This window comes from Hylobates moloch, unplaced genomic scaffold, assembly GCF_009828535.3.
Source record: "Hylobates moloch isolate HMO894 unplaced genomic scaffold, HMol_V3 SCAFFOLD_1, whole genome shotgun sequence".
NCBI classification, from domain to species: Eukaryota; Metazoa; Chordata; class Mammalia; order Primates; family Hylobatidae; genus Hylobates; species Hylobates moloch.
In genome coordinates, this window is record NW_026652276.1 from 89,972,296 (window position 1) to 89,985,761 (window position 13,466).

At 41.6% G+C, this 13,466-nt stretch overlaps 2 protein-coding genes across 10 annotated transcripts in view; one reads left to right on the top strand and one right to left on the bottom strand.

The window, feature by feature from the left end:
* ARL6IP6 (ADP ribosylation factor like GTPase 6 interacting protein 6) overlaps window positions 1–2,644 on the bottom strand; it is a 43,015-nt gene extending 40,371 nt beyond the window's left edge. The window contains exons 1-2 of the mRNA XM_032755704.2: window positions 2,051–2,644; window positions 392–445 (exon numbers count right to left, since the gene is read on the bottom strand). Coding sequence (XP_032611595.1) covers window positions 392–445; window positions 2,051–2,450 — 454 coding nt within the window. The 5' untranslated portion in view covers window positions 2,451–2,644. The remainder of the gene's footprint in view (window positions 1–391; window positions 446–2,050) is intronic.
* Window positions 2,645–2,748: 104 nt separating this feature from the next.
* The window catches only part of PRPF40A (pre-mRNA processing factor 40 homolog A), a 66,569-nt gene continuing 55,851 nt past the window's right edge, over window positions 2,749–13,466 (top strand). The window contains exons 1-3 of one of the 9 annotated variants that reach the window (XM_032755693.2): window positions 2,749–3,253; window positions 3,460–3,855; window positions 4,960–5,091. In XM_032755693.2, coding sequence (XP_032611584.1) covers window positions 3,646–3,855; window positions 4,960–5,091 — 342 coding nt within the window. In that variant the 5' untranslated portion in view covers window positions 2,749–3,253; window positions 3,460–3,645. Of the gene's footprint in view, window positions 3,254–3,453; window positions 3,856–4,959; window positions 5,092–13,466 lie in introns of those variants that run through there. The other 8 variants (XM_032755695.2, XM_032755690.2, XM_032755698.2 and 5 more) reach the window with 8 other exon arrangements.

Sequence of the window (13,466 nt, forward strand, 5' to 3'; positions counted from 1 at the left end):
ACTACAAGCATGAGTGAAACCATGCCTGGCTAATTTTGTTTATTTTTTGCAGAGACAGGGTCTCACTATGTTGCCCAGACTGGTCTCGAACTCCTGGGCTCAAATGATTCTACTGCCTCAGCTTCCCAAAGTGTTGGGATTACAGATGTGAGCCACTGCACCTGGCCCCATTAAAAAATTATAGCAAACATAGCATATACGTACACACATACTCCACATATATAAAGGAAATCTAATAACATTTATCACCAACATATGCAAATGAAAAACATAAGACTGAATGACTGCACATAGAAATATATTAAGTATTTTATCCCAAAGTTAGTTCAAATATGATCTGGAAACACAAAAGTGAGCTCAAAACCAAAGCAAGCGGCAATTAAGTCCATACCTAATAGTCCAGTGTCTACAACATCTTCATTTTTCAAATTCTCAGCGTGCAACTCTGCAAATACAAAGAGGGACTTACGTAAGAAAGTAATATTATAATTTGAAAAGTAACTCAAGGGCTGTGAAGGCATTGTGGAACTGTGGAAAGTGCTCTGGAGTCACAAAGAACTGGGTTCAAATTCTGATTCAATTTACCAGCTATGTGACCTTCAGCAAGCAAATGAACGTGTTGACCACTATGGGAGCCAACAGCCATATACTGTACATAGGATGAGAGTACTGTTTATTCCCTAAGGCAGTGGTAAACACTAAAGGGCATACTAGGTGGAGTTCAGTTCCCTTCTGTATTCTTCAAAACAAGCACAGTTCAATGTCTTCTGCAATGGAATTCCACTTATCATGGTTTTGTGACTTTATGATACAAAGGGAATGTCTCCGAGCAAAAGAGAAATAAACCACCTAGAAGACAAAACTATCAGAATTGCAAAAAAGGGTAAAAAGGGGGGGAAGGGAATGATAAATAAATGAAACATTGGCAGCCAATCATTTAAGGCTGAATTTACATTTTATGCACATTCAAAAAAGGGTAAAAAAGGGGGGAGGGGAATGATAAAGAAATGAAACATCGGCAGCCAATCATTTAAGACTGACAGTTTGCATTTTATGCACATTCAGTTTACCATTTTATGAAGAGGTAAAACCCACATCAACTGGCCAAAGTGTCTTCTGTATGAAAATCAAGCATTGTAAAGGTTTTAGATGCCATGCCATCTGCAGCCCACTAAACGCTGGGAGGCAATGAGGACAAATAAAAACTGCAGTTAAATAGATTAAATTATATTTAATGAAGTACAAAAATAACACTTCAGTGACAACGTTTTGGGTGTTTTTCATACAACAAAGTTTTGGTTTTTTTTTTTTTTTTTTCAGTAACTTGGCAAAGGTCACAAACTAGTGAGAATGGAAATTTAAACTTAACTGCTTCTTTCCACTATAACATACACTAGCCAACTAAATTATACAACCGTATGCCTTGCAATAAACTTTCAACCGGCCAATATTTCAACTTCAGACAGAAAAATAAAATTATTAGAGGAAGAGTGGACTATACTTCCTGCAACAGAACTCCGTGCACTACACCTGGATACAAACTTAAAAACTGAGAGACTAATTATTTTACCCATAAAAGTAGAAATTCGGACTATGTGATGAAAATCTTTGTCCCTCAGGATTCTGTGTAGAGGAAATGGTGGACGGCACATCTTTATTTGTGGATGAAGGCCATTGAATATAGATAGCCTATTTTAATTATATGCACTTTTCACTGTCTCCTTTTAATGGTGGGTGTTTCGCATTTTGTTTAATCTTGACAATATTTCATCCTCCGTGTTCAAGGACTTGAAGATATTTCTTCAAGAGTACCCATTTAATCAAAAGATCCTTTTTAAAAATACGTCTCCTGATCATGGATCAGGACGCTCCACTTAGAAAAGGCAAACGGCTGGAGAGCAAAGTAAGATGCAAATGAGGACTGTGGGTGAAAGCAGCTGCCAGCCTGCGGGCTTAGGCAGCGCGAGGGAAAGGGAGATGGGTGGAGGCGAGAGCCATAGCCTGGCTCAACTTTACAATGGACAGACTTTCAAGGCCTCGGCTTCAATACCTTTAACGATCAAGTAGGCGATGGCGAGGAGGAAGGCGAGAAGGATGGCGAAGAGCAGCGAGCAGAGAATAGAGAGGACCTGGACCGGCCACCGCCGAGGCTGGGCTCTGCTGCCCGCGGCCGCGGGAAAAATACCATTGCGCTTATCGGGCAGAACAGGCGACCCATCCCCGTCCGGCGGGAGCACCGAGCCCTTTCTGGGCTCTGACCACGCCCCAGCCGAGAACTCCGCCCGCAGGTCGCGGGCCACTTGGTCGCATCCCTCCTCCTCGTCGACTTCGCCTTCACCCCAACTGTCCCCCTGAATAAAGGAGGAATACGTTGGCCGAGCCACAGGGCCCGGGGTGCCGGGACCACGGCGCCGCAAAGCCGACCGCCACCCGCTCTCCGCAAAAGACATGGCGCGAAACACAACGAAACCCGCGGTGAACGAGCCTCTCCCACCTGCCCCGCCCCGGGTCCGCAACAGCCAATCCGCGGCAGTGGCCGCTACCACCAGGCCTCAGAGCCCAGGGGTAAACCACGGAGAGCAAAGGAGGGCGGCGGGTTGCAAAGGAAGCCCTAGGGCCAGAGGAGAGGCGGAATGCGCTTGGACCAGAGCTCGACCTCAGGGCTGTAGCCGGAAGTGGGAGCAAGAAAGCGCGCAGGGAGAAGTGGGCGGAGGCCCAAGGCTGTCGAGTATCCACTCCCTGCGGGGCTTCTTCCGGGCCAGAGAGCTCCGCCACCGCCGCGTCACCAACGGGAGCACGCGCCCCGACAGCCCCAAAGCCGCATCTTTTCGACGCCGGGTCCTAGCGCCCGCTCGCGCCCTCCGAGACACATTCCCGAACCTATTTGTCTTCTCCCTTCTTCCCCCTCTACGCTCACACTCTTCTCTAGCTTCCCCCATTGAGGGCAGCTCTCTGCCTGGCGCTCTCGCGGTGCCTTAATTGCTCCCCCCCATCTCCCTTTAGTGTGGTTCTCCCCACCCGTACCACAACTTCCCTCACGCTACTCGACACGCCTCCTTCCCCCTCCGCCCAGGCGCGCGCTCTCCACCTGGTGCGTACGGAGATCGAACCCTCTCCTCGGAACCCCTCCTTTCGCCTTCCCCGCCCCCTCCCCTCCGCCTCGAGCACCGCGCGCGCGCATTCGGCTCCAGCCACCGCTAACACTAGAGGCTGCTTACCCCCGCCCCCTCCACCCTACCCCTGGCGGCCTCAGGTTTGTGGGGCGTACGTAACTCGGGCGGGGAGGGCGAAGGTGGCAGACCCCCACTGCCCCACTCCCTACGGGGTGAGGCAGTCTAAGCTCGGGAAGCTGGGACACGGTTGTCTTCCCTTCCCCTGGGGAAGTTGGTAGAGTTTTCCCGACGGAGGACTCGACGCAGAAACTTCCTCCGTCCTCCTCCTTCCCCCCTCCCCATGCAGGCGACGCCGAGTGAGGCTGAGGCTGGGGGCGAATCGCCGCAGAGCTGCGTGTCGGCGGCGCATTCTGATTGGACAGCGGGGAAGCCCGTCAGCCTGTTGGCCCCGCTGATCCCGCCCCGTAGCGCAGGGCAGCCTTTAACCTTTAGCCCCAGTGGGCGCCAGCCACTCAGATCGCTTCTTGTTGGTATGTGTAGCGGCAGTGGCCGCCGGCGGAGCAGTCTGAGCCCGACGATGAGGCCGGGGACGGGAGCTGAGCGTGGAGGCCTCATGGTGAGTGAAATGGAGAGCCATCCTCCCTCGCAGGGTCCTGGGGACGGGGAGAGGAGATTGTCCGGCTCAAGCCTCTGCTCCGGCTCTTGGGTCTCTGCTGACGGCTTCCTGAGGAGACGGCCCTCGGTAAGGGATCAGTGGGGCAGGGGGAAGGCGGCACAATGAAAAACGGAGTGAGAGAAACAGGAAGCTTTCTCCGAAAGGAGAAGAAGATAAAAGTGGACGAAGGAAGAACTCGAGATGGTGGGATATGTTCTGAGGGAGAGAAGTGGAGGGTGGGGATGCACAAAGAGAAGGATGTGAGACCCTGGAAGTTCCCCCGTGGGCTTGGCCTAGACAGATGCGTGGTGAAGGTGCTGGCTCTTGGGCGGGTGAGCGTCTTGGAGCTTTAGGCCCAATTTTAGCTGGGAGGGGGAGGCAGGGGCTTGATACTGCAAGACTTTAACAGCGGCTGCCAAAATTTGTTTTCATTAGTCGTCGGGGTGGTCTGCAGGGGGAAGTGTTGGGACAATTGGCAGGAGATAATTAGCTGGTTTTAATTTAAAACATGGAACAATGGACTCATCGGTAAAGAAAGTAGTTGTCTTTTTAAACTGCGTTAAAAAGGATGAATTAGTTGTTTGCATTTAGTGTCCGTGAGTGACAGAACCTCAGTCTTTGAAAATGTATTTTTGGCAGAAGGAATTTTACCTGTCTTAAAGGTTATGTTAGGAAATAAGTTTGTTAGGAGTGAATTGTGCCTGGGTAGCCATACTGTTTGTGTTTTATAAGACTGACTCTCACCTGAGTTAATTGGATAGAGCATTTTAAAGTTTAAAATTGGTAGTGTTATAAAATAACAATAGCTGGCTGTCTTTTATATCTGCATGAAAATAGGAGAGTTGTTGTTTTCACCGCAACAGTTTTAAAATTAGTATTCAATGTGTATCCTCGAAGCTTAGCAAGCCAATTAGTAGCTGGTTAAGTCAGTGCTTAAAAAAAAGAGAAAACCTATGATCCAGCTGTCCAGGATTCATCTTAACTTTTCCCGTTTTGTTACGGAATTTGCAAGCTCGTTTTAAATACTAGCAGAATGCATTTTGTTTGAAACAAGGTATATAGACTAATCCGATGATGTTATTACACATAAGCTTAATATTATGTCGCTTCAGATAACTGATTTGTTGAAATGAGATTTTTGAGAAGCATTTAGTATTATTTGCTCATTTAAAAATGTTCACTGTTTTTCAGATGGGGCACCCTGGCATGCATTATGCCCCAATGGGAATGCACCCTATGGGTCAGAGAGCGAATATGCCTCCTGTACCTCATGGAATGATGCCGCAGATGATGCCCCCTATGGGAGGGCCACCAATGGGACAAGTAAGACTGTTTTTGTTTTATTTTGCATTTATTTATTTGTTTTTGCCTCAGGTATTCTGTCAAGATTTCAAAATCTAGGTCAGTATAGCTGTTTAGTTATTTGTTTATGCCCGAATAATTTCAAATAAGCCAAATGTTGAATCATGACTGTAACGGAAATTTGAGTAATGAAAAAGTCTTCTGAGAAATTTACTGATGACCTCAAAACTAAGAATTTTTTTCTTTATTATTTAAAATAAAGTGTGCATCTAGGCTTTTATTTTTAATGATTATTTTTTCAAGAATGCCAATTGAAGTTAATGGTCTAAGAGTAAATATTATCTGATACAGCAACATAACTGATTTTGGTTGACCATGTAAATAAATAGAATCTGAAAATAGCAATTGTTTTGGTTTAGAGCGAATTTTATTCCTGAAATATCTTCCTCTTTGTGTGTTGGAGGGTGAGGGAGGGTGGGGAGTTTGTGCTCTATAATTCTGATTCTTCGTAGGACAGTGCCAATAGGCAGTTCATTTTCCACTTACACTATTTTTTTTTTAATGCTTGTTGCTTCTACACTCCTGCTTATGAGCTGTCCCTTCCATCTCTAGCATAAATTGTAAATGGACATTTTGTAGGAGTGATTTGGATCAAAAGGTTTTAATGCTGATTCAGTGATTTCGGTAGAACTGAGTTTCTAGAGAAGCATCCAAGAAAGGTAACAGGTTCAGTTACCATGAGTAATTTTGTGCTTCATGTTAAGTTCTATAATAGATCTTTAGGTGGCTGGGTTATTTCCATTTGAGTATTTCCATAAATCATCACAAATTTAGTCTAACAAAATATTTTGGAAGCCAATTTCATGTGATCTTTTGCTAATTAGTACTATTTGATAATTGTTTAAGCTTTCATGGTTAAAGTTATTGGTGAAATTGCAGTGGGAAAAGGAGCTTGCTATGTGTCTGTCTCTTTTTACTTAACCTTAAGAGTAGAAGGGCTTAATGTCAAGTGATTTTCCTCTTTTTTTTTTTAATTTGGAATATTGCCCTTAATTTTTTAAAAAAAAAAAAAAAAAAACCTTTATTCAAAGGCACCAGCCCCAAAAGATTCTGCTTGCAGGAGTTCTTTAAATAAAAGAGCCTTTTATTCTGTTACTCTAGAATAATACAAATTTTAAAACTCTCTAGGTGATGGAGAAACAACTTTGATTCCTCTTCTGTTTCTTTCCATCTAAGCAGCAAGGAGCTCTTCTTGTTTTCTTGGTAGAGCTGCTCTAACTAGATAATGAGCTTTAAAAATATTTATTCTTTAAATGCTCTGGTTCTTATTTAAAATTAGTTTCTTTCCACAGAAAGATAAAATAAAACAATTTGCTACTGCCAGATGCTTCTCTCTTTTCTGGGGCCTTCTGTTTCCATTGGGCCAATCAAGGTAAGTTTTGCAAGGGATTGACCTGCTTACCCTTGCTGTAATGGTGCTATTGCACTACCAAAACGAAGATACCAGCTAGTCATATTTCTAGTTAAAAAAAAAAAAAAAAAAAAATGCAGATTTTATTTTTTAAAAGTACTTTCATGTATCTCATTGACATAAGCTGGTCACAGTTTGCTTTATGGCCCTTTCTCTTTAGCTGTATCAGTGACCATCTTTCTAGTAAGTTTACTTGCTACTCGGTACACATCCATTCAAATAACTGATTTTTTTTTGTGTGGTTTTCTTCTACTTTTTCCTAGGCTAATATATGCCATGTGCCTTTAAGTAGACCTAATTATTTAGATGTTTAGAATTCTTCTCCCTCTGAAGGCTCCTGTTAGTATAATAAATAAATGTTTTAGTACAAGTTATGCTCTGAAAGTCCCAAAAGAATCTCCACTGTTTTTGTCAGAATTATATAATTCCCTTTTCTCCCCTGAATATTTCACTAACAAATATGGGGCCCAAATCTTGGTAAAACAAATTCTTGTTTTAGTTTTATAACAGACTGGGAGAGCATGGATAATTTGAATTCTCAAATCAGAAATCTTATTTGAAACTCTGTAAACGTTGCTTTAAAAATTAAAGGTGATAATAAATAGGACAGTTGATCCTTTTTCCTGCATTATTTCTTCTGCCACTCTCGGAAGTACTCAGGAGCAGTAAGTGGTCAGAAGATAATTGAGAAGAAGCAGGATGTCTGTCTGTATCATTCACAGTAGTGACAGTTGGGAGGGTTCTGCCATGCAATTTAAAAAAGTCAGTTCACAAATTCTTTAGACTTTGGGACTGAAGGTTATGAAAACCTTCATGTATTGACTGGTTTGCATGAACATCTCATGCTGGGACTAGCTAAAGACTAAAATTGGTGGCAGTCTTACTTGCCAAATAATTGTGGTCTTTGGAATGTTACCAATATGACATGAAACTATAAAACTTGTTTGTAAAATAATATGCAGACTGGGTAGCATAATGATGTACGGAAGCCAGGGTTCATAATTTCTCAAATGCATCAAGCTATTTAGCTTAAAGAAGTGGTGTGTTCAAATTTTTTTTTTCTTAATTCATGAGATGACCTAGAGTGCCATCTCATGCATTTAGGCTCACTCTTAGTAGTTATAAATATTTGATGATTATCAAATTGAGCTTAATATTCTTTCAGGTTTATTTCAGTTTTCTATCTTGTAGATTAAATTTGCCTCTTACTCTGTATAACTTTATAGGAAAGTCATACTTTTGGTTGTAGGATCTTATAGCTGAAAGGGACCTTACAGGTTGTTTAAGCTTTAAAAAATAAGTGATTTAAGATGCTTTGAGGATCACTGGTTAAAAATGTTAGTAAAGAAAGATAAAGAATTTTCCCTGCTGGATGGCAGTACTCAAAAATTTCCCATTGGGAGGCCGAGGCGGGTGCATCGCTTGAGCTCAAGAGTTGGAGACCAGCCTGGGCAACATGGTGAAACCCTGTCTCTACAAAAACTATTTAAAAATAAGCTGGGTGTGGTGGCGTGCATCTGTCGTCCCAGCTACTTAGGGGGCTGAGGCAGAAGGATTGCTTGAACCCAGGAGGTCGAGGCTGCAGTGAGCCAAGATCGCGCCCTGCATTCCATCCTGGGTGACAAATTGAGACCCTATCTCAAAAAAATTAAGATTTTCTGTAGAGATTTCTATCAATAAAATTATGTGTGAGGCTGTCTTCTTCCTCAGTGTCCATGGTAAATAATGTTTTCATGTCTTACTCTTTTGTCTTTTCTACACAAAGGACATGCAGGTCCTGCCATCTTTATCACAGATGATTATGCCTTTGCCCCAGAGAGTCATGCTAGCTGGCTCTTTTTTTTCTCCCTATTTTGAGTCTTCATTTTCCTCTGTCAATGAGAAGAGTAGAGTAATTGAGTTAAGGTCCCTTTTAGCTCTAACAGCCTATGATTCAGTTCAGATCATTTGATAAGAGTAGATATCAGATTTTATGGGATGATATGGAAATAAAAGAATAGAAAATTCCTTTAGTAATGCCTCCCTAATTCTAATTATTCAGTACTTTTTTTTTGGTCTTTGGTCAGTCAACTGATAAATGAATAATTGCTTTTTACAAATGAGTTTGATTTTCTTGCTCCTATATTGAGTAAGGCTGGCTCTAACAGATCTTATTTTATTTCAGTTCCTGCTACCACATGAGCCCAAGTCGTCACTCCCATGCCTAGGTTATTCAACAGTTTTTGAGTTGAGTTGGTTTTCTTGCTTCAAGGATGCCTCCCTGCCCCCACAAATTTTAGATTTCAGTGTGTTATCTCCTTGCCCAAGAATCTCCAGTACTTTCAGTGCTTATAACATAGTATCTAAATTCCACAGCTTAACTTTAAAGAACCTCCCATAGTACATGTCAAAGCAGGATTCAAGGCTGCATGTCTTTACACTCCCTAATTTGAACTTAGGCTGGTCTTTTCAGAGTGTCTTGAGTGATTACCTTAGTTCACAACTTCAAACTTAGGCTGTTCTTCTTACCCTCCTGCCCCCCCCAGCTCAGTATCACCATGAGCTTTGCTTTGCTTACCTATGTTGTACTATTTCAAGTCCTGCCTTCTCCAAAAGTTTCTCAAAAATGACTTTTGCCAACATATACTTCCCCTTCAGATTATTAAAGAAAATATATGTAATCTACCCATAACTCTTACTGTTTCACTTATTTTGGCACCTAGTTATTGACTTGTTTTATGGTTTCTAAATTTGCTTTAATTTTCCAACAAGTAATAGATTGTAAGCTCTTAGAGGGCAGGGGCTATGTTCTGTACTTTTTAAGAAGCCTATAGGTGCTGAGCACAGTTCTTGGCACATCATGGGTGCTCAGTAAAATACTTGTTGAATGAATGAAACAAATACACAGGTATTCTTTCCTGGAGTATAAGCCCATAAGTCAGTCAGTGTTAAATGTGACTGTTTCCAGTGGTTACTTGTGACTTTACGTTGTTACTATTTATTCTTGTTTTTAGTGTCTGCCTCTTTACTTTTACTTTTTCATTTGACAAAAATGGAAGATAAATAAGATGAAATAAATAATTTTTGTTTGGAGAATAAAACTAAAATATTTCCATTTGCAGTCGACCCTCTGTATCCAGAGATTCAAGCAACTGCAGTGGAAAATAGTCTTTTAAAAAGCAACAACAAAAAAATACAAATTTTTAAAAATATAGTATAATAACTCTTTTATAGCATTTACATTGTATAAGGTATTATAAGTAATGTAGAGGTAATGTAGAGGAAAAATAATAAAGTAGAATATAGGCCTTGCAGAGAAATTCAGTGTATTGGTACCTTAGACTTACCTGACTGATTTGACAAATTTATTTGTTGCTGTTCCTTCTGAATTATTCTTCCTTTTGAGTAGCTACAGGATCCATGCCATTGAATTGGGCATTAGCCAGTGACAAAAAAGAGATAGAATTTTTGTTTTTTAGGTCATCTGCTCCTAATTCTTGAATCTGAGTAACTTCTGGGTACATGGGGATGACTCAAGCAAGTGCTTTTAAAAAATATCTTAACTCAGACCTAATGTCTGTAAATTCTTGACTGAATGTGGTTAGATTTTTGACAAATGTTACTAGTGAGACTACAGGTAAGTTTATTTTCATTATCTTTAGATAGCAGTTCATTTAAATATGAGCTCATCTATTCACAAACTTAGGGTGGAAAGATCTGAGGAGGACCACATCAGTTGAGAAGAATGACCTGTATCCCCCCCGCTCCCCTTTTGAAATTCACAAGGCATAATATTTACTAAAATGATGAGAAGTCTGACAGAAGCCTTTTACAATTTTTACTTAATATTTCTGTCTTATTTGACCACCTCCCCCAATCCCCCTTTCTCTAGTTTCTCTAACTCCCTGTTACCTGTTTGTTTTGCTTTCTGTAGCACATTGTATGAATTAGCATTTTGTGAGAAATGCTGAATTAGCGCCCTTTGTTCTTTTAGTTTGCTCTTTAGGAGAAAAAGGCAACATCAAAATAAGTTAGTGTTAACACACATATGCATAAATGAAGCAGCTTGTGGAGTACAATGAATGTATTCATTAGATAGTGGATCAAAAGAGGGAACAAGTCAATAGATTAACCTTTGATTTTTAAATTAGGCTTGTTGAATATCATGATAAGACTAATCGTAGTATTAATAGATAATAAAGATTTGAGGCTGAGCATGGTGGCTCACGCCTGTAATCCCAGCACTTTGGGAGCTCAAGGTGGATGGATCACTTCAGGTCAGGAGTTCGAGACCAGCCTGACCAACACAGTGAAACCCCATCTCTACTAAAAATACAAAAATTAGCGGGACGTGGTGGCACACACCTGTCATCTCAGCTACTTGGGAGGCTGAGGCAGGAGAATTGCTTGAACCTGGGAAGTGGAAGTCGCAGTGAGCTGAGATGGCGCTATTGCACTCCAGCCTAGGCAACAATAGCAAAACTGTCTCAAAAAAAAAAAAAAAAAAAAAGGTTTGGTACATGTGCATACACCATAGCAGTGTACTAGGGATTTTGGGGGTTTTTGTTTGTTTTGAGACAGAGTGTCTGTCACCCAGGCTGGAGTGCAGTGGTGCAATCTCCACTTATTGCAACCTCATCCTCCCAGGTTCTCCAAGCAGCTGGAATCACAGGTGTGTGCCACCATGCCTAGGTAATTTTTATATTTTTATTAGAGTCAGTGTTTCACCATGTTGGCCAGTCTGGTCTCGAACTCCAAGGCGCAAGTGATCCTCCTGCCTTGGCCTCCTAAAGTGCTGGGATCACAGGCATGAGCCACTTTGCCCAACCTGTTTTTATTTAACCTAGAGAAATAGGTCCGTGTTGTGAAGGTTTATAAATAGGAATTAATAGATGACATTCCATGTAGAAATTATTAGTCTTTCGTTCTTATTTTTTTTCCTTACCTTTACTTTTCTTTTATTCAGTACACATTTAAGTCTCTTGGGTGTGGTGCCTAGTGTACAGGTGTTGTATGCCCTGCTCTCAAGGAGGTCATTCCTGAGATGCCATTTTGAACTCGTTTTTGTCTTCTAACTGCTGATTTGGTTGTTATGGTATTTCCGTACATTTGGAAATCTAGTAGCTATGAATATTTTATACAGGTTGAGTATCTGTAATCTGGAAACCAGAAATGCTCCAAAATCTAAAACTTTGAGTGCAAACATGACACTCAAAATTAAATGCTCATTGGAATGTTTCAGATTTTTGAATTAGGGATGCTCAACCAATAGGTAAAAAGGCAAATATCTGCAAATCTGAAAAAATCCCCAACAGTCTGGTGTCAAGCATTCCGTATAAAGGCTACTCAACCTGTATTTGCCTTCTTTCACTGTCTGGTCAAGTACTTGTACATTATGTATCACTTATTTTAAACAAGTTAGTTGTACTTAGCAGTTATTAGAGATGTGATTGTTGGAAGTAAATGTTCAGTGTTGCAAAGTGAAAATAGCACTCAGGCAAAAAGTTTTCTCAGCAAGGCAGTTTACTTCTGTAGAAGGGTGCGTCTTGCAGATGGAGCAATCGTGAGATGGACAAGGGAGGGGAAGAGGTTCTTATTCCTAACGCAGCTGGTCCCCACTGTTGTGTCTTTCCCCTACTGGCTAGGGTTGGACCGCACAATCTAAACTGACCCAGCTGACTGATGTTTGAAGTTGAACCCAGCTATCTAGGCTGGAAGGGGAAGGCTATCCATTATGACACAAGGCATGTCTAGGAGAAGGAAGAGTTTATCTGAATAAAGTGGAGGAGAGCTGAGGAAGGTTTTGGTGAGAGCTGTTTTTATAAGTCTTTGCACTAAACTATGAGTACAGGGTATGATACAGCATTCTGTAAGAATGAGCACACCTATAACAGCTGTAAGAGAAGGATTGAGGCTATGATTCCTTTTCATTTACCGAACTACCTCTCTAGCCATCTTGAGAAAGGGTTATTGACTCTAGAATTTTTAGTTCATTGGATAAAGCGATAAGTCTTTGTAAGACCCTTGTTATGTTCCCAGTGGGGTCGGTGTTGTTTGGAATAAAGGTACAACAGTGAATTTTAATCATAACACAAACACCCCCTTTTTTGGCTAATATATCTAGGGCCATTCTGTTTTCCCAGGACATCTGGCTAGTGGGCCCCAATTGTTCTGTTACCCTTTGACAGCATCCGTGGTGTAATTAGTAAACCGCTGCTGATTATAATAAATGTAATTTATCCAATCTGCGTTTTTATTAGTTGTCACTCACAAAAATATTGACTCAAATCCTACAGCTATTTGATCTCGAGTTTTAAATTTAAGATGCATTCGCATCTTGATATCCTGTCTCAGTTGCCAAAGTTTGTTTTAGGTCTTTAACTTCTACAATAGCTACCTTGGTCTTTTCATTAGATGGAGGAGTAGCAATAGTTTTGTTGTGAGAGGTTTTGGAAGAAGGCTTAGGGGAAAGTGTAGGCAGTAGGGGATCAATGCAGCATATTTCAAAGGATCTGATAGGTTCTGTTCCTGAAACCTCAGCCCCCATGCCATAAAACCGGCTTAAAGAAGGGAACCAGCTTATAGAAGGGCAAGAACTTGGAGGGTTTGAGATAATAACCTGTATTGGATAGTACTGGTTTAGCTCACAGCTAGGGGAAGCTGTTTGTTTAGTAAAATGAATGTATGGCTTTAGGAAATTACAACTACTGGTTGGGGTTGTCTATCTGTGCTCTTTAGTGGTGTACAGAACGTTACAACTACTGGTTGGGGCAATCCATCCGTGCTCTTTAGTGGTCTACAGAACGTTGGACCAACTGCGGCATAAGAGCCCTGTCTTGGCAGGGTGTGGGGGGCAATACTCCCAGTTGACATTGGGGTCTTTATTGAAACCTTTCCAGACTAAATGATCCCCATTCACTAATGTCCTGTCTGAGCAGAGCCAGGA